Raw genomic sequence first — 21,161 nt, forward strand, 5'->3', positions numbered from 1 at the left:
AAACCTGTTTTTATAAAAATAAAGGATAAAATTTCAAAATCAGAAGAGACTATGACAGAACATCAATCAATGAAGTGTTATTTGGAATACTGAAATTTAGACTAATTCTCAGTCTGATATCCACAATACATATTGGAATAGACAAGAAATTTTGCATGAATTTGATCACTCACATAGGCAGTTATAGTTTGAAAACAATATTCCTTGCAAGGATTACGAATAAAATATTTTAGGACACAATTGAATTTGAAATAGGTAATGTTTTGAATAGATTTTTGAGTTTTATTGAAATCTTACATGAACAAGAAATTGGAAATACAATCACATCAAAGAACAAATTGTCACGGCTTTGACGTTTAAGCCAAACAAATTTTGTAGGGCAGATTTCAAAAAAGTGTGAAGTTATAACAATTTAAAAACACAGTTAACCTACTTCTAGGAATGCAAAACATACAATCATAGGTTATTTTCAATACAAGAAAACTTAAATTTGTTTGCTTTAATTTCTTAAAACTACTAAGACAAAGCACTAGCTTGTATTTTTATTTACAGCATACTTCATACTCCTATGTAAATCTACCCCAAATCCAAAAAATGAAACTGTCCAAAACCAAAGGTTCTGCAAAATCATGATTTAACAGTGTGCTCAGCTTTTTTGAAGCTAAAATGAAGCCTGAAACGATAAAAGCATTGTAATCCCCAGAATAAGGGAACTCTGCAAGCCCAATAATGTCCAAGAGCATTTATGAAAAGAGAAAAAAAATAAAAAGACTTGAGTATATACACAATAGTGATTTCTTCAGCCAATACAAATGGCAGCAAATTGCTACTTAAAGATGAAACAGTTAAGCCAATTTTTTTTGAAGAATGTAGATCTAGAGCCAATTGTATCTTGCCAATATCACTTTCAAGCCCTTACTTGTCTATTTCCACTGTTGCCCATAAGTATCCTGATAAAATTCCTGGTTGTCATTATTGTAACCATAGTTACCAGAATAGTCACCACCTTGCTGAAGCGGTTGCTGAGCGATGGGTTGGGAACCCCAGTTCTGTTGGTTGTTCGTCTGACGGCGCTTGGAATCAGGTTGGTTGTACCCATCTGCCTTTCTCTTGCCTCCTACATTGCCCCCACGATTGCCCCGAGCTCCACGGGAACCACGGCCTCTCTGCTGTTGTGCAGGACCCCCTCTTCCACCCCTAGAGCCTCTTGGTGGTCCCAAAGGAGCCCCCCTCTGTGAATAGCCAGCTCTACCTCTTGGAGGTGGTGCTCCCCGCCCCCTTGGTGGTGGTGGAGCACCTCGCCCTCCCCTTCCTCCTCCTCTTCCTCTTACTGCATAGCCATCATCATAGCCGTAGTAGGGATCTTCATAGCCTCCACGATAGTCGTGATAATCATAACCATAGTAATCATCATAGTAATCTTCATAGCCATAGTAATCTGGAGGGTAGCCATATCCACCTCTCCCCCCACCACGACCCCGACCTCTAATTGGAGGTGGCATTCGAGGAGGAGGGTGATAATAATAATCTTCATACCTATCAGTGGAGGGAAGAGAGAAAAAACAAATTACTTTACTTCAATATGTCCTGATTTTGTTTCACTAACCTGATCTCTACTACCAAGTTATCCTCTGTTCACAAGATATATTACTAAGACGCAGACTCACGCAGTGCTTCTGGAGGCCTGTCGAGCAGCTTGACGCTCTTTCCTTTTCTTGTCTGGTGGCTTGGCTAAGACTATTTCAATTTCTTCTCCTTCTATTTCTTTGCCATTCATTTCATCCATGGCCTATAGAAAATAAGAAAAAGTTAATTTATTCTACAAGTAACAGAGCTTTAAAACATTACTACATACATGTATCTATCTATGCCATGTAACACACTTAATAAACAACTAACTTCACAAATATTTTAATTTGCAAGAGATGAATCTAGGTAGGTTAAAATGTTATGTTTACTTCTTTCCCTCAATCTTACCTTATTATCTCTAAAGTATGTTGAGAACAAAATTAGTAAATAAATGAATATAAATGAATATAAATGAACTCCCCCAACTGGGAGTTCTTATTCTTACACTGCTCTTCCATTTTAAAGATCTGAAACACAAATGAGGTTACTGAATGATGTTATCAGTGAATTTCAGATACTGACTGAAAATGCCTGTGTTTCTTCCACAACACTTCACCTGGAACGTACTTTGCCTGAACAGTTGAAAGCACAGGAACTAGAAAAGGCCTAAACAGATGAAAACACCTGGAAAGCAGTATCAAAAGGATTCTATGTTCTCGTCTTTATGGTCTTCCACCTTAACAATCTCTGCAACATTTCAAGGTTTGGGTAACAAAATATCACGTCCTCACATTAGCTTTCCTGTTTTCCTATATAGCCTTTTCCTCTTTGGACATACGTTAAAAAACGATCTCTCCATAAAGGGCATTTAGTGCTTCACAAATAACCAAAGATTAAACAGTACTCTTCCAATGTTAATTTTCCTCCTTTGTCACACAGCTTTTGGCTACCTCCGCTAAACCAATTAAATGGGTGTACAGAAGCGTCCAGGTTTAAAGCAAAAGAATGGCGCATCAGGGCCTCCCCTGGTGGTGCAGTGGTTGTGCGCAGGGTTGCGAGGCTGCCCGCAGCCTCTGCAGCACCAGTTCGGTCCCCGGCCACCGGCGAGGGTCCCACAAAAAAAAAAAAAAAAAAAAGACTGGAGCATCAATTCTCTCCTGGTCATCCTGGAGAATGTGATTCCCAGTTGCTAAGCTAGAAATTTCACAGACTTTGTCAAACCACTTTACCAGTTTTTTATTTAGGGAAAACCAATTATCTAACACCAAGTGAATTAAAAGGAATATTTAGAAGGTATAAATTATTAGTTATGTATTCTACATTACTGGAAATTAAAGAAGCCAAACATTAAATCTGTGAATTTTATAAGCAACACTGTTTCACCAACTTCCATCAAAAAGGAAACCAATAAATTCTAACTAATCGTAGATTCTATATGCACTTTTTTTTTTTTTTTTTATAGAGGCATGCTTTATTTATTTATTTATTTGTTTGTTTGTTTTGTTTATACATGCACTGGGTACAGTCAGAAGCGCGGGAGGGTGAGAGAATTCACCAGAGCCAGAGCGGGGAGCAGAGCAGGCAGAAGGACCGAAGTACACTGCTGAGGGGAGCAGCGGGCGGCAGGAGAGGTCTGCGCGCCATGTGGGACCCTCCTCCAGTGGCCGGGGAGCAGCCGGGGATCGAACCGGTGCCACAGAGGCTGCGGGCAGCTTCGCAACCCAGTGCTCAACCGCTGCGCCACCGGGGAGGCCCTCTATATGCACTTTTTAAAGCAGTACCCTGGGCAAGAAAACAGAAACTTCCCAAATTAGAAGTTACATCACTCCACCAACAGAATATGGAGAAAAAGAACCAAGACTAAACCACTGAAGATTTATTTTGGGTCCATCTTTCCAATTATATAAAAAAGCGTTCATTTATATTTTGTCTTCTTTTACCACTCTCCTCCCAGGGAACAAGACAAAGAAGAAACTGGAAATTTCACTCATCAAAGATGGTGCTGATCCATTATCAACAGAAAGCAGCAAAGTATCCAAGTTTTACATTCCAGACACCATAAAATATTTTTTCCATACCTTTTATTACTATCGTCAAGGAGTAAGTATATCTTAACTATAGAAAATGGTAAAATATTAATACTGTAAGAATTTTAAAATTACTAAAATAAAGGTAAGTCTATGACTGTAATATACTGTACCATATACTTTCTTTGATCTACAATCTACAAGCAATGTTGTTAAAATACAGTCATCCCCTAGTTAATATTTACAGGAGCTATTTACCATACTTATTATGTAATATTTCCAAGGCACACTGTCAAATCGTAGGTTTACAAAACCAACAGAGATTAAAATAACTTACCTAGATTACAAACTCAGTAGTAACCCTCTTTCACTTTTTTCATGAAAGAGTAGAAAACCTCTTCAGTTATTAAGTTGTTAAAGTCCCTTTGTATATTTAAGCACATTTCAACAAAATTCAAATATCAAGAAGCAAAATTTCAAAATATCTACCTTAACTGCTGCTCCTCTGTCTTCAAAATGAACAAACGCATAATCTTTCAACTTCTTCACTCTTTCAAGTTTTCCAAATTCAGAAAATGATTTTTCCAATATTTCTTCTGTCACCGTAGTAGCCAAGTTTCTCACAAATAAAACTTTCACCTAACACAACAAATGAACAAAATTGGTAATGGCTACTTAATTTTAGTTTAAGTTTTATATTAAAGTATTTCTTCTTTTCTTCATGACATTAAATTTTTTTCCTCTAAAATATTAAATGCTGAAAGTGCAATTATACTATGAAAACTGCCAAGAAAATTATTCTGATGTTACCAATTATTGGTTCCTTTGCCTGCCCTATCGTTAAAGTAATACTGTGAATAAGACAACTTTTTTTTTTTTTTAAAGATTTATTTTTATTTATTTATACAAGCACTGGGTACAGTCAGAAGCGCAGGAGGGTGAGAGAATTCACCAGAGTCAGAGCGGGGAGCAGAGCAGGCAGAAGGACCGAAGGACACTGCTGAGGGGAGCAGCGGGCGGCAGGAGAGGTCTGCGCGCCATGTGGGACCCTCCTCTGGTGGCCGGGGAGCAGCTGGGGATCAAACCGGCGCTGCAGAGGCTGCGGCAGCTTCGCAACCCAGCGCTCAACCGCTGCGTCACCAGGGAGGCCCTGCATAAGACAACTTTTAAGCAACACATAATTATTACTAAGTTAACTTATAAATTTAACATGGTCTCTAAGTACCCCAGAACAACAATTTTTCTGTTTTCCCCCACTGCTGCTGGATAAACTGATTCCAAGAGTCACAGGGAAAAAGAAGCAAATACAATCAGGAAAAAAAAAAGGGATAAAATTTCAACTACCCTACCAGATACAACAAACTATAGTTTAAATGTTTAAATTACCGAATCATAACAGTATTAATCTACATAAAGTTAAAAACTAAACTCATAACTCATACTGTATGCCAGGATAAGCTACAAATGTAGCAAAAATGTCAATGCAAAAACAAAACAAAACAACAACAAAAAAACAAGGTGGGAGAGACTATGAAGAAGAAAATATGGGTGGTTTCTTTATATAATGTTGCACTAGGGAAAAGCCTTGTGACTTAAAATCTACAAACATATAAACTATAAAGGAGCAATAAATTTAACTACTAAAAATAAATGATTTCTACGTGCCAAAAAAAAAAAAAAACCTATGAGCAAGTCAAAAGACAAATTATTTATCAGAGTTCACCTGTCTTTTATCAGAGCACCAAAAAATAAGAGAAAGTTCAAAGGAAAAACTCAATAGAAAAACAAGTAGAGGGGCCTCCCTGGTGGCTCAAGGGATTAAGTCTTAGCACTATGGAGCTATCAGCAGACATTGCAGCAGGAGTTCAATCCCCAGCCAGGGAGCTGACCCACATGGATTAGCAGACCTCTCCTGTCTTGCCTGCTGCTCCCCTCAGCAATTTATTTGTCAATCCACCTGTTCTGCTCCCCACCCTGTCTCTGGCGAATTCTCTTACCCTCCACACCTCTGGCCTACACCCCAGCTCCTGTATGCATAAATAAATAAAATCTTTTTTAAAAAAAAGTAGAATTCAGAAATACAAGGAGTAAGTAAACATTAAGAACTTAAATTCACATGCAGTAAGAGAAACAAACCATAAATGGCTTTTGAGATACAATGTTATCAGATTAGCAAAACACATACACTATTTTGGTAAATGTATTTCCCTAGCTGGTAAGAGAGTTAAATGGCACATATCTGTACTACAGAGAATATGGCAACATGTTCATAATTACAAGTGCACAATTCTATCCCTGAGAATCTATCCTCAAGATGTCTGCATTCATAACTGACATGAGAAAAACTTATTCATTATAGTATTGTCATAACAAAAAAGTAAAAAACCCAATGTGCAATTGGTTGAATGTATTGTGGCACAATCAAAGAACAGAGCATTTATGCAGTCACTAAAAACAATGAAGAATGGATTTGGAAAAATTGCCAAGATACAGTTGGTGAGACATTCTCTCCCCCCTACCCCCCATTTTTACATCTCCAAAACCGGGATTCAATTTATAGCTAAAATGAGAGGCAAAAACTATGTCAAACTTTTAACTGACAACATTTTATAATTTCTTAGTAATACATACAATGGTACACTGCCTTATGCTGATGAAATAGAATGGTGAATACAAGTATATATCAGTGAATACAGGAGGTTACCAGCAAAGTAAAAACATATACTCCTATTTGCCTAAGGAAGCACTAAAAGGAAAAACCAGACACTAAAACTGGATACCTACGGGGGGGGGGGGGGGGGGGGGCGTCAAGGGGAATATGGAAGATGGTACTAAATGTGGAAGTGGCACTTTTGGGTTTATATCTTTTTATATAATTTTGATATTTGAACTAAAGAAATATTATTACCCAAACAAACATAGTGAATGGACAAATTGTTGCCTCAAAAAGGGCTACATGAATACAAAAACATTTGGGTAGAGAATATTCTTTCACAGAGGCAAAGGTATCACATTATTTCCACCTCTACTTTTTTTAAATGTCATATTGAAGTATAATTCTATAATAAATGGATATCTATTAGTTTACTTTTTAGACTCCATAAAAAATATTGTTTCTGAGATTAAACCATAACTTACTGCAAAAAATTACTTGTTGAAATGGTTTAAAATGTGCAATGGGAAAAAGACCCCTAACGAAAGATATAGGTAGGCTTAGGTTCTGGGTGACTATCTAACTGACTCAATTTGGCAAAATGTCTTCAATGAATTATAACTGGAAAAATGAAGAGCAGAAACTTTACTGGGTAAAAATGCCCCTCTACTCCCCAATTAGGAAACAGCAACAGAATCAGTATCATTCAATTGCGTTTATTCAAGCAGATACTATTCAAGTTTATAGAGATCTCCTTTTCATTCTGACACTTTTTTTGATCCAGGAAGAAATAGTTAATAGAATAAAATCTTGAGGTTTTCTAACCCTACAGAAAAATTTAGGATGAACATCAATCTGAAAGGTTACATGGAGCAGCAGCACATCCAGTCTTTTTGGTTCATCTTCAATGAATTGTCTTTGCTTAACACAAAGATGTCTTCTGCCTACAAAAACCATCATATTACTATAAACCAGGGGTTTCCACTAAACTCATGGGAGGGAAATTGCCTCTTCACTAGCTAGCATAAAATGCTTGAGGAAAAGATTTCTTAGTCCAGATGAATCCAACCACTACTTTAAGGCCATCCACTGAGTTGCTGCCTACCGATAAAGAAGAAACATACGCCAAAATACTCACTAAAAACAGCAGCGATGCAACTGTGATGTGTCCCTTCAATCTTTGGACTCACTCAGTAAAGTCTAAGAATCAGAACTCCTGGGGCCTCCCTGGTGGTGCAGGGTTAAGACGCAACCTATGAAGCTAACCGCAGGCACTGCAGCATGAGTTTGATTCCTGGCCAGCCAGGGAGCAACCCACATAGCGCAGCAGACCTCTCCTGACTCACCCCGCTGCTCCCCTCAGCAGTGTATTTCAGTCAGTCTGCCTGTTCTGTTCCCCACTCTGTCTCTGGTGAATCTTCTCACCCCCCTGCACCTCTGGCTTGTACCCCAGCTTTTGCACGCATAAATAAATAAATCTTTAAAAAAAAAAACCAGAAATCCTCACATCATCATTTACCAGGCAAAGATCCCAGCAATGTAAACAGAGCTCTTAAGGAGGGAAAGTCAGGGCCTGCTACAGGCTCTGCCACACATATTTTGCCACCACATACAACAGAAACATAGTAACCCTTTGCCTTTCTTCATGGGAACAATACTCTAAAGGAATCTGATGATTCAAAAACAAAGGCTTAAAAAATATTAAATCTAAATAATTCATGGGAAGCGCAAGCCAACGAGGATTAGCATCCATAATCTCTAAAACATTACTTTTCTCTTTACTTAAGAGAATGAGTGTTGTTTTTTCCTAAACTCTGTATTCCTTATAATATCTAGCACTAAACAAGTTCTCGATGCATATAAAAATACTTAATTAAAGGAATTTCATTTTAGTTTATTTGGTACATTCAATATGCAGGAAAAAAGGATGACTAATGGAAATACATGGATAGCAAGACAGGCTGTTAAGTCTGATGTTAAAGCAAGTCCTTGCCTAAGCAGTAAGATTAAGAGCTACAATTTCTATTTAACATGAAATTCAAAATATCTGACCTTTATTCTGAATACATAATTTAAATGATATCCACATCCCCATCCCAAGCAACTATATTTACCTTAGCCATGACTTCTGGATCTGGTTCTTCCACAGGGTCAGCCCATTCAACTGTAACTACATTTCCCCATACTTTAACTTTTCCACTCATCAGCCGGCGTCTGGCTTGTGCTGCTGACTTGTGATCCTCATATTCAAGGAAGCAGAACCCCCGATTCTTCTTTTTGTCATCGGGTTGATGATAGAGAATAACGTCCACCAAACCCTCTGTTAAACCAATAGCCAGATATATAAGCCAAAAGCATCCACCACACATCTAGAGATTAGGCAGATCTAAATCCACTTGCTGAAGAACAAAACTGATTGACTAATTACCTAGTAGACAATTAAATCAGTAATATTATTAGATATGGAGTTTAGGATGGTATTTTATGTTATATTTTAAGGATCCTGATGCTATAGCCATGAATAAGCCCAACTACTTTATTTTAACAAATAACATTCCACAATGTTGTAGCATAATTGATGGACCATTACCTTCTAATTTAAGAAAACGCTGCCAAGAAACTTAAAAACAAATTATTAATATAATTCTAAAAGAACTAATATTCAACAACTAATCATGACCAAAAATCATCCTTGAATCTAATTTATTGTTTTTACCAAAAACAAAAATGACTGCTCAATACTGGTACCCCATTAGTTCTTTCTGTACCCTCAAGCTTTCCATGTATAATAATACTATCCATGTATAATAATACTTCTCTGGGTAATATCAGCTAGTCCCTACTTTAAAATGCTATCTAAATCCCTAAAAATGTCCAGAATTTATTTCTAGCCCAGACTTAGACATTCCAAACATGTTCTAAATTGTACTACCCATCCCCAAATTTGTCTTCTTTAGACTTCCCTTTTTAATAGGCCGTGCCATCTTCTCAGTTTTCATTCTTAATTTTTCCTTTCCTCATCTCTCTCATCCAATTCTAAGACCATCTATGCCTTTCCATCGCTACTGCTACTACCCTAGACCAATCTTCTATACAAACTACAACAACCGACTCAACTAACTTATTAACTTCTACTCTTAATCCCTCCCCAAAGTCATTATCTACACAGCAGCAGAAATAATATTCTGTAAACATGGACATGTTACTTCCTGCTTAAGATCTTTTAGTACCTTTTCTTTTATTATACATACAATAAAATCCAAACTCCTTCATCTGCCTCCTTTAGCTCAGAGAACTATGCCCTTAATTCTATTTTTTAACAACATAGGTCTTTTCTCTATTACTTTAATAGGCCAAATTCTGTTTTGCTTGGACCCTTCACATGTGTTGCTTTCCTGGAATGACCATCCCTTTGCTCTTTGTATCCTATATCCTCCTCATTCTCCAGGTCTTGGTTGAAATGTCACTGTATCAGAAAAGCCTTCATAATCATTGAAACCAGAACAATACTTCTCTAAAAAAATCCTTCATTTCCCTCTTTAGTGCTTACCATTATGTGTAAATATTTAATTTTTGTTTTATCTCCTTTCCCAGAATGTAAGCACTACAAGGGCAGAGAACAGTTCTTTTATTCACCAGTGTATCCCAGCACATAGCACAATGCCAGCACTAGGTAAACACTTTAAGAAATAAATAGAATTAAGCCACAAAGGAGCTGACACATAATAATAAAGTAATGAGGTCAAAGAACTGTGCCACTGGGGGTATTTGACCAACACAATTATGATGGATAGAGGCAGTGGTTAAAAAGTGGGACACTAAAAAGTCAAAATTTAGAGAGAATTCTGGTGGCAAGATCCAGAATGTGATCTGGATATAAGGGCACTGAATTAAGGACTGGCAATGAGTATGTCATAAAACTAGGAGGCTGGAGGTGGATAGTTTATTCACAAAGAAGTTAAAGGTACTAAGGAAACGTTAATTTGTAGCAGAAAAAGATGGTTAACCAAAGGGAATTTTTGATCACCAGGATAACAACAGATGACAGATTCAAGGAAGGGGTAAAAGAGTATGTCTGGAACAGTGTTTTTTTAAACTGCAAAACTAGCATTAGTGGATCTCCACCAGTATTTTAAAAATCAAACAGAAGAGAATAGGAATATAAGACTATATCATATGTAAAAGTGCGGTTTCATTAACTTTTGTTTCAATTGTATATAAACATACCTGTATACCTATGATACAAAAAAGTACTTCTCAATTCCATAGATTTAGAATTGGAAATTCTGAAAAATCTGATCTGGACAAGCCAACATGAAGGAGGATAAAAACCCTCAGCCCTTGTGCACACTGAATGCCAGAGGGGAAAAGTTTTCATTTGAGGCCTACAGGGCAAAGGCACTGGTAAAAGCCAAAATTCAATGAAAAGTTCAATAAAGGCAAAGAAGTGAAACCCACAGTCCAAGAAACTTAGGACTTTTTTTTATTACTTAGACCAAGCCACTATAAAGGAGAAAATTTAAATAATAGAGATTTGAATTCTTAGAATATATAGCTGCCTCTTTTGCATTTATAAATAGCACCACAGATTTCCCAAAACTAATTTCTAAATACATTTTTGTTTTACCTGTGACTTTACTGAATTCTTCAAGAATGTTTTCTTTAGTCTTATTCTTCGGAATTGATCCAACAAAAAGTCTGTTGTTTGCCACAGAAATGCACACTCCAAGATGTTTACCAGGGCGAATTTCATAGCTGTCACACTGCAAGGAAGAACCAGACACCCCACAACCACCCCAAACTCAGGACAACTGATCTTAATAAAAAAATTTAACAATTCAAGGTCAAACACTCGTTATTTCGTGAAGTGACCCAATTCCCTCATGCTTACCATAATATAAGTGTGTATTTTCAAACTTCACTATTATTGCCTCTCATTTTAGTTTGGGATTTATTAACCCTCACTGCTCCTCCATATATAAATGACTGAAAGTTATTCACTTTATTAAAAAAAAGATATTATTTCATATTTTACTTTAATCTATTTGAGGTTTATTCTCCAGAGAATTTCAAGATAAGTACCTGAGACTGATGATTCAGGTTCCTTAGAGAGGAAATTATAGACAAGCCATAGGCAAAATTAACAACACATAAAAAGTGACAAATATGTTTTACCAATGCAACAGAAATTTATCAGAATGTCACACTTTATACAAAACATTTCTAAATATATACCAAGGTTTAAGGTGCAAATCAAACACAATACTTTCAAATTTTATGAAATAATAATAAAAAATGTTTTATTTAAATCATTATGGTGATGGTTTCTTTGATAAATAAGCTTCTTATGCTTTTAACATTACCCATTAACTTGCTACAAGATATACACAATTATTTGAAAAATAAAATCATCCATGTTACCAGAAATGAGGAAACAAAGCTTTGAAAACTTCTCAGTATCAAATAAACAATTCAGAAGGAAGAATACATAATGAAACTAAAATCTGAGTCAAGCTAGAAATGGAACTAAATTTCAAGGAAACTAATAAAATCCAAAAGTCTTGGTTAAAGAGGCCACCCATTCTAGAAGAACTAGAACTAGACTAAATGAGGACTTTGAATGTCTGGCAAAAGAGTATGCCAAAAGACAATGACACTGTAATCCTAAATTACATATATGATTGTATCTATGTACAGTAACAGTGAAAAAGATAAACTTAATTTGCAGAACTCTGTTGCTGCTGCTGCTCTACTGCTACAAAACAAATACAAATGGTGAAAGGCCTTGAAAAAGGAAAATACTGGTGGCACAAGGGGTTAATTCACAGCACTGAAGCTATCTATCTGCAGCCACTGCAGCATGAGTTTGATCCCCAGCCAGGGAGCTAATCCACATGGCACAGCAGACCTCTCCTGTCTCACCCGCTGCTCTTCTCAGCAGTGTATTTCAGCCAATCTGCCTGTTCTGTTCCCCACTTGTCTCTGGTGAATCCTCTCAAACCCACCTTTCCCCCCAATACCTCTGGCCTGTGCCCGAGCTCTTATATGCATAAGTAATTCAATCTTTAAAAAAAAGGAAAATACTAAAAGACTGGTTGTAAGATAGCAGAAAAGGAGAAAAAGATTAAAACAGAGAGGACTGAGGGTCTGGGAACAAAACGAGCAAGAATTAACAGAAAACAGTGTGATTAGGCTGTGACAAAAATAAAAGATTCACAGCCATTTTCTGAAATGTCCTAAAAGTCATTGTTGCTCATTGTCATGTTTGCCAGAATCCACCTCAGTCTTGATTACACTTTAAGAATCCTAAAGTTTAACATTTAAAGTCCAAGACAGAACTGTAGTAACCAAATATTCAAATGAAACTTTAAGAATTATAGGAGACTTTCTAACATTATTTCTTGGATTTTTTTTGTTTTTGTTTTTTACTTTATCAGAAAAAACAGAACAAAGATCAGATACGAACTCAGTCAATATAAAAACATTGAGGTAAAAACAAAAGAAATGAAACTTAAATTCAAGCATTTTAAATTGAGGTAATTCTCTCAAATAATGACAGGGATACTTTTTTTTTTTTTTAATCACATACCAGTTTAACAGCTTCCTGTGCAGCTTCCTTTCCACAGAAGGTGATAAACGCATACCCTCTGTTCTGACCAGACAGTGGATCCATCATAAGACGCAGATCCCAAATGGGACCAGCCTTTTCAAAAAGGGGCACCAGCTCATCTTCATATAAATCTCTTGGTATTTTACCCACGAAGACCTGAAATAAAATCTGTGTTAGAACCCCAACATACACATTTGATTTTAGCACTATAACGTCTAATTTCTTTTTTTGTAAAAAGGGTGGGGGCACAAAGAATGGAGATAGTTCAAATCTTTCTAATCTAACCCTAATTTTTATTATAACAGTCTCAACTTGTCAACATAGAACCATTTTCTATACAGAAAAATGAAAACTGATTAGTAAGTATGTGCCAATTCTCTACTAGCAACTCAGTTTCAAAATTTTACAATCTGTCATTTTATTCCCAAAAATAAAGGGCATGTATGTATATCTACAGAACTTCAGTGTCTGCATTTTCACAAAAACAGTAACTGCATGAAGGATTGATGTGGTCTTCCTAGTTTTTCTCAACTCTAAAATCTTTACTACTTAAACTTCAGTGTTTTGATCTCTCTAACAGAATTTTAAGGTGTGAAAAAATTCATCATCTGATGATTTGATACATTAAATTATTTTAAATTATGGAAGATTAAATTATAGAATAATAAATTAGACTCAAACAATTATAAATCCTCAGTATTTAATATGAGACAAATCCAAGTTTCACCTTATCAGCAACATGTTTTCATTTACAATCCAAATTAAAATAATTTTTAAACAATTTTTTTGCCTCCCCTGTGGCGCAGCAGTTGAGTGCTGGGCTGCGAGGCTGCCCGCAGCCTCCGTAGCACCGGTTCGATCCCCGGCCACTGGCAAGGGTCCCACATGGTGCGCAGACCTCTCCTGCCGCGCCCACTGCTCCCCTCAGCAATGTATTTTGTCAGTCTGCCTGTTCTGTACCCCGCTCTGGCTCTGGTGAATTCTCTCACCCTCCCACACTCCTGACTGTACCTAGCGCTAGTATAAATAAATAAATATTAAAAAAAAATTTTTTTTTTTTGCATAGAATAACCGGGGTGTAGACCAGAGGTGCAGGCAGTGAGAGGATTCACCAGAGACAGATTTACTGACATACACTTCCCAAGGAGAGCAGTGGGAGAGATGAGAGAGGTCTGCTGAGCCATGTGGGTTAGCTCCCTGACCAGCGATCAAACTCAGGCTGTAGAGCTGACAGCACTGAGACTTAACCCCTTGCGCCACGCCACCAGGGAGGCCCAAACTCAAAATCTTAAGAGAGTTAAAAAAAATTAGTGTTTGCACGAGAGATGACATCTAAAAACTGACTCAAGGAAGCTGAAATTGTTAGTGTACATTAACACAATCCTTTTCAAAATAATTAGCTCACTGTCACTGCTGCTATGATAACTAACACTTGAGGTCTTCTCTTGAATCCACTGCATGGTTCTTAGACACCAGCTATTCTTCTATCTCCTAAAAGTATCCAGTCTTCATCCACTAAATCTCATTCTATCCAGATTATACAAGAAAGCCACTGGTTTCCTCATTTTCTTCCCTCGTGGCCTTAAAAACCTATTTCAAGGGCCTCCCCAGTGGCACAGTGATTGAGCGCTGGGCTGCGAAGCTGCCCGCAGCCTCTGCAGCACTGGTTCAATCCCTGACTGCCGGGCGAGGGTCCTACATAGTGCGCAGACCTCTCCTGCCGCCCGCTGCTCCCCTCAGCAGTGTACTTCGGTCCTTCTGCCTGCTCTGCTCCCCGCTCTGGCTCTGGTGAATTCTCTCACCCTCCCATACTTCTGACTGTACCCAGTGCTTGTATAAATAAATAAATAAATCTAAAAAAAAAAAAAAAACTTAAAAAAAAACAAAAACCTATTCCAACATCTATCTCCACTTCTTTCTTTACACCTCAGGAAAGAGACTTACTTCCTTTTCATGGTTAACTCCTTAACACTAGTAGTATAAATAAGCCCATTTCTTCTGGAAATCATTCCAAACTATTATTCCTTCAACTCTCCTATTTTGCTCAATACATCCTTTCCTTCCCACTGGTTCCTTTGTCTTCAAACATGCCAAATATCCTAAAACAAAACAAATTACAAACAAGCAAAACCTGCTACTTTCTTTAGCCTATATTGTATATTTTGCTTTGCTTTTTTTTTAAAGATTTATTTATTCATACATACAAGAACCAGGGTACATGCCAGATGTGCGGGAGGGCGAGAGGATTCACCAGAGACACAGCGGGGAACAGAACAGACAGACTGACTGAAATACACTGCTGAGGGGAGCAGCAGGCAAGACAGGAAAGGTCTGTAGTGCCATGTGGGTTATCTCACCAGCTGGCCAGTCACAGGGATCAAACCCGTGCTGCAAACGCTAATTTTTTTTAACTCTTTTCCTTTTCTTTAAAAGCTTTGACTACATGGCTCTAACTTTTATTACACGGGCCTCCCCGGTGGCGCAGCAGTTGAGCGCTGGGTTGCAAAGCTGCCCGCAGCCTCTGCAGCGCCGGTTCGATCCCCGGCTGCTCCCAGGCCACCGGAGGAGGGTCCCGCATGGCGCGCAGACCTCTCCTGCCGCCCACTGCTCCCCTCAGCAGTGTACTTTGGTCCTTCTGCCTGCTCTGCTCCCTGCTCTGGCTCTGGTGAATTCTCTCACCCTCCCGCGCTTCTGACTGTACCCAGTGCTTGTATAAATAAATAAATAAATCTTTAAAAAAAAAAAAAAATAACTTTTATTACACACATGCAGTTATTCTATTCAACCCATCTAGTACATGCTTAGCTCTGTGAAGATGCAAAAAGTACACGAGACTAGAAGGCATTAACTGTATGATATCCCTGAAGAGCTGTTTCTCTTAAGACAGTTGAAAATGCACTCTGGAAAGTATGTGGCATCACTATTCTAAATAGAACAGCTAAGTAGCTCTCTAAAATTGGCTTCTGCCTCTAACTCTCACACTCAACCGCACGCCCAAATGTCACCAGTGGACGGAATGACCAAGCCAGCAGTCCTTCCCTCAGTCTCATCGCTCTTGCCTGCTCAACAAGTTTTTTGTTTTTTTCCAACAAGTCTTTTAACACTGGTGGTGCTACCTTCTGAAAATTCTTTTCCCTTAAATTTTCAGGATCCTCCACTGACCTGGTCTTCTTATCTTCAGTTCTCTATCCTTTCAATGGTGAGTCTTTTATCCACGTAATAATCTGTATGTTTACCAAAATCATGGCTCCATCTCCTATTCATCACTGTATTTCCTTCAGTTTTAAAGATCATGAACTCCTGAAGCCTATAACTATGCAGCTATCTTCCAGACCTACACCCCAAGACCAAACTCTGTATCTCCAACTGCGCATTAATCATTTCCTCTTGGTTTTCCCAATTTTACCTCAAATAATCAGTAAGTCTAGTGATATCAATTTTTGCTTATAGATACATATACACATATGGATAACTGTGTATCAGAATACTAAGTGGTTAATGCATGAAAAAACTGTTCCAATTTTATTATATTTCCTTAATTATATTTTCTAAATAATCTATGATAAAGATATAACACATTTGTTTTTCTTTTAAAGATTTATTTATTTATGCATATAAGAACTGGGGTGCAAGCCAGAGATGCAGGGGCTGACAGGATTCACCAGAGAAAGAGTGGGGAGCAGAACAGGCAGATCCACTGAAATACCCTGCCAAGGGGAGCAGTAGAAGAGACAAAAAGAAGTCTGCTGCACCATGTGGGTTACCTCCCTGGCAGGGGATCAAACTTGTGCTGCAGTGGCTGCAGAAAGCTTCATAGAGTGAGTCCTAACCCCTTGCCCAACCAGGGAGGCCCAAAGATATAGTGCCTTTGTAACAAATGTTTCCTTTTTCCAAAAGTCAAAATGACTAACACCCACCCATATCAATTGGCTACTCTCATTTTCTCTATTTCTTTTGGGAAAGCAAATCCCCATGTCCAAGATGACTGACAAAAGTCCCCATCCATAAACAAAAACCTCAGATATTTAAAATGCCTCCACTACCATTCATGTCTAATTTATTTTTTAAGCATCAGATTAAGGTTGCTCCAATGCAATAATGCCTAGCATACACAAATGGTTCCCTTCCCTCCTTCTCAGAGAACTTGTTCAAACTTTCATGAGACAAGTACTCACAGAGCCTGGACTCACATGCCATGTATTTTTTTGAAGTTATAGAAATACAGTGACTAGGTCTTTATGAGATTTGTATTCTACTAAGAAAGACAAAAACAAAAAACCAAATACTGGGCCTCCCCGGTGGCCAAGCTGCCCGCAGCCTCTGCAGCACCGGTTCAATCCCCGGCGACCGGGCGAGGGTCTCAAATGGCGCGCAGACCTCTCCTGCCGCCCGCTGCTCCCCTCAGCAGTGTACTTCTTGTCAGTCTGCTTGTTCTGCTCTCCCCTCTGGCTCTGGTGAATTCTCTCACCCTCCCGCACTTCTGACTGTACCCAGTGCTTGTATAAATAAATAAATCTTTAAAAAAAAAAAAAAAAACCAACTACCAATGACTCCAGGAGGTGTTGAATACTAAGGGAAAAAAAAGCAAGGAAAAGGAGTAAATGACGAGGAGACATTATATTTTAATTAGAAGAGCCTCCCTGAGACAGTAACTTTGAACTGAGACCTAAGACAGAAAATCTGTGGAAAGAGCTTTCCAAGGTGAAAGACAAGTACAAAAAAACTGGCGTACACTTAACATAGATGAAGAATAGCAAACAGGCCAGTGACGACAGAATAGAAAGTCTAAACAGGAGACAGTGTCGGGAAAGAGAGAAAGTGGCCCGACTAAGGACTCAGTTATAACTGGAGTGAGGAGTTTGAATTTTATCCTGTATGTGTTGGGAAGACATCAGAGGATTCTGAACAGACAAGTGACTGAGTGTGATTTATGTTTTAAAAGGAATATTCTAGTAGCTGGGTAGAAAATGGATTGCAGGGCCTCCCTGGTGGTGCAAGGGGTTAAGTCTTGGCACTATGAAGCTATCAGCAGCACTGCTGCATGAGTTTGATCCCCAGCCAGGGAGGTGACCCACATTGCACAGAAGACCTCTGATGTCTTACCTGCTGGTCCCCTCAGCAGTGTATTTCAGTCAATCCACCCGTTCTGTTCCCCACTCTGTCTCTGGTGAATCCTCTCACACCCTTGTACCTCTGGCCTGTACCCCAGTTCTTGTATCCATAAATAAATGAATCTTTTTTTTTTTTTAAAAAGAGCATTTATTTATGTATATATATAAGCACTGGGTACAGTCAGAAGTGTGGGAGGATGAGAGAATTCACCAGAGCCAGAGAGGGGAACAGAACATGCAGACTGACGAAGTACGCTGCTGAGGGGAGCAACTGGCGCGGCGGCAGGAAAGGTCTGCGTGCCACATGGGACCCTCGCTGGCAGCCAGGGATCAAACTGGCGCTGCAGGGGCTGCAGGCAGCTTCGCAGCCCAGCACTCAACCGCTGCGCCACCAGGGGAGGCCCATGCATAAATAAATCTTTTTTAAAAATGGATTATATGGAGAAACAGAAAGACTGTAAGAAATAATGAGTTTTTAACTTATGTTGGGATTCAAATCTACATTTCAGTTACCTATCAGTTAGTCTCAATATCCTTACATGTAGGAATAGCACCAGCACAAGAGGGTTCAATTTCCATGTAAGCAGAGTCCACATCTTAGTTCTCATTTTATTCCCACTACTAAACACTGTGCCTGGGAAATAACAGCTGCATTTTTTTTTTTAAAGATTTATTTATTTTTATTTATACAAGCACTGGGTACAGTCAGAAGTGTGGGAGGGTGAGAGAATTCACCAGAGCCAGAGCGGGGAGCAGAGCAGGCAGAAGGACCGAGGTACACTGCTGAGGGGAGCAGCGGGCGGCAGGAGAGGTCTGCGCGCCATGTGGGACCCTCCTCCAGTGGCCAGGGAGCAGCCAGGAATCGAACCCGTGCTGCAGAGGCTGCAGACAGCTTCGCAACCCAGCGCTCAACTGCTGTGCCACCGGGGAGGCCCAAGCTGCACATTTTTTAATGACAATATAGATCAGCATTTACCTCACACTGTTAATTTATTTACTAATTCTGCCCCTTCTCTCCTACTTGGTCCAGCAACAATTTTATCACTATCTCCCCCCCTTTATACATGGATCATTCTCATTCACACACACGTTATAATGTGTCCCCATTATAAATTAAAACAAAAATATATTTTAACTACAACACCTTCTAGCTATTGTCCTTTTGCTCAAAAGGGCAGGACACACCTGTAATTCAAATTCCTCATCTCCCACTCTCTTGAATCTTCGCCAAATCTGGTTTTTACACCATTCTTTTCAACCATTTATGGCATCCATGTTGCCACACTATCAATTATCAGCCCCCCATCTTGCTTGGTAATAAGTTTTTATAACTGAATATCCCTCCTGTGAAAGCTTTCTTCATTTGACCTATGGGACACCACACCCGTTTCTTCTCTTACCTTACTGGCTCTTACTACTAAGTCCCCTATACTAGTCCAATCTCATCTCTGTAAACGTAAATGTTGGAGGACTGCACATTTCAGATCTCAGACCTTTTCTCTAGCTACACATACTTGCTTGGTGACCACATCCAAACTCACAGTTTTTAAATACCACCCAAATGTTTATGCCTCCCACGTTGAAATCTCCAGTTAGAACTCTCCCCAGAAACTCTAGGAGCACATAAGTAACTGTTCACTCAACAATTCCACTTAGAGATCTAAGACACACCAAGCTCACAAAAATGTCCAGAACTAAAACATTACCTTTCAATCCTATTAATCTACTCTTCTCTACAGCCTTCCTCACTAAAAAAAAAGCTACAGGTAAAAGGTGTCCTAACACAAGAAATACACAAGGATAATTAGTTATTAATTTTGAAATGTGTTTTCTGGAGTGCGCTAGGTTCCCTGACCTAATCTAGCTAAGTATTTTTTTTATATTTGAGGGTATCTGAATATTTTTAAAAATCGTTCAGGGAAGTAAATTTGGCTTTATATTGTTTCTAATAACACAATGCAATGGTGCTACATAATTACATCATTCAACAACCATATTCTCTCCCTTACCCATTACAAATACATGTAAAGCAAAGAAACAAAACATAAATGGTACTATGACAATGTAATTTTGGGGACTCCCTCCCTGGTGGTGCAAGGGGTTAAGTCTCAGCACTATGAAGCTATCAGCAGCCACTGCAGCACAAGTTTGATCCCCAGCCAGAGAGGTGACCCACATGGCACAGCAGACCTCTCCTGTCTTGTCTGCTGCTCCCCTCAGTGGTATTTCAGTGGATCTGCCTGTTCTCTTCCCCACTGTCGCTGGGGAACCCTCTCACCGCCTCCCTCCCACACCTCTGGCCTACACCCCAGCTCTTGTATTCATAAATATAGAAAATAAATCTTAAAAAAAAATGTACTTTGAGGGCCTCCCCGGTGGCGCAGCGGTTGAGCGCTGGGTTGCGAAGCTGCCTGCGGCCTCTGCGGCACCAGTTCGATCCCCGGCTGCTCCCCGGCCACCGGAGGAGGGTCCCACATGGCGCGCAGACCTCTCCTGCCGCCCGCTGCTCCCCTCAGCAGTGTACTTCGGTCCTTCTGCCTGCTCTGCTCCCCGCTCTGGCTCTGGTGAATTCTCTCACCCTCCCGCGCTTCTGTCTGTACCCAGTGCATGTATAAACAAAAACAAAACAAAACCAGCAAACAAATAAATAAAGCATGCCTCTAAAAAAAAAAAAAAAAAAAAAAAATGTACTTTGACACAGTTAAGTGAGGAAACTGTCAGATCGTATTACTTATAGGTAATACTTGTGCCTGTATTTTTAGAATGAGGTTTGCCTCATTAGGCATAGCTAAAGTAAAAAAATATGTATTTTCAGAAAAAAAAATATGTATTTTCAGGACAAGTAATTTAATGATTAATCATTTTCCATTCATAAGACCAAGGTTCTTATACTCTAAAGTATCATTTGAATGTTAGAATACAGCTTAAATGATTTTCAAAATACTTTGTTTTACTTCAGAAGAAACATCAACAAACCTGTGGTCAACAGAGTCCCCAATATTATAATCAATGAGTCTATAAAGAAAACAAGCCATAAATAAACAAGTCCATAAAGAAACAACTGGCTTAACGGAGAAAAGAGATAGCCTTATTTTAAGATAACTTAGGACATTAAAAGAACTTAAAAGGCAAAAAATAAACATTCAAAAACCAATTAAGTACCACTCCTTAATCAACTAAAATTAAACAGA

The 21,161-nt window shown here is 38.8% G+C and overlaps 1 protein-coding gene across 3 annotated transcripts in view; it reads right to left on the reverse strand.

Moving 5' to 3' along the window:
- Positions 1-261: 261 nt before the first annotated feature.
- The window catches only part of HNRNPR (heterogeneous nuclear ribonucleoprotein R), a 34,052-nt gene continuing 13,152 nt past the window's right edge, over positions 262-21,161 (reverse strand). For all 3 annotated transcript variants that reach the window (XM_037501396.1, XM_037501394.2, XM_037501391.2), the window contains 6 exons: positions 12,839-13,015; positions 10,877-11,012; positions 8,364-8,569; positions 4,086-4,235; positions 1,668-1,789; positions 262-1,536 (listed from right to left, as the gene is read on the reverse strand). In XM_037501396.1, coding sequence (XP_037357293.1) covers positions 924-1,536; positions 1,668-1,789; positions 4,086-4,235; positions 8,364-8,569; positions 10,877-11,012; positions 12,839-13,015 — 1,404 coding nt within the window. In that variant the 3' untranslated portion in view covers positions 262-923. The remainder of the gene's footprint in view (positions 1,537-1,667; positions 1,790-4,085; positions 4,236-8,363; positions 8,570-10,876; positions 11,013-12,838; positions 13,016-21,161) is intronic.

The sequence above is a fragment of the Talpa occidentalis genome, unplaced genomic scaffold, assembly GCF_014898055.3.
Source record: "Talpa occidentalis isolate TD23 unplaced genomic scaffold, MPIMG_talOcc4v2.1 talOcc4.9, whole genome shotgun sequence".
NCBI classification, from domain to species: domain Eukaryota; kingdom Metazoa; phylum Chordata; class Mammalia; order Eulipotyphla; family Talpidae; genus Talpa; species Talpa occidentalis.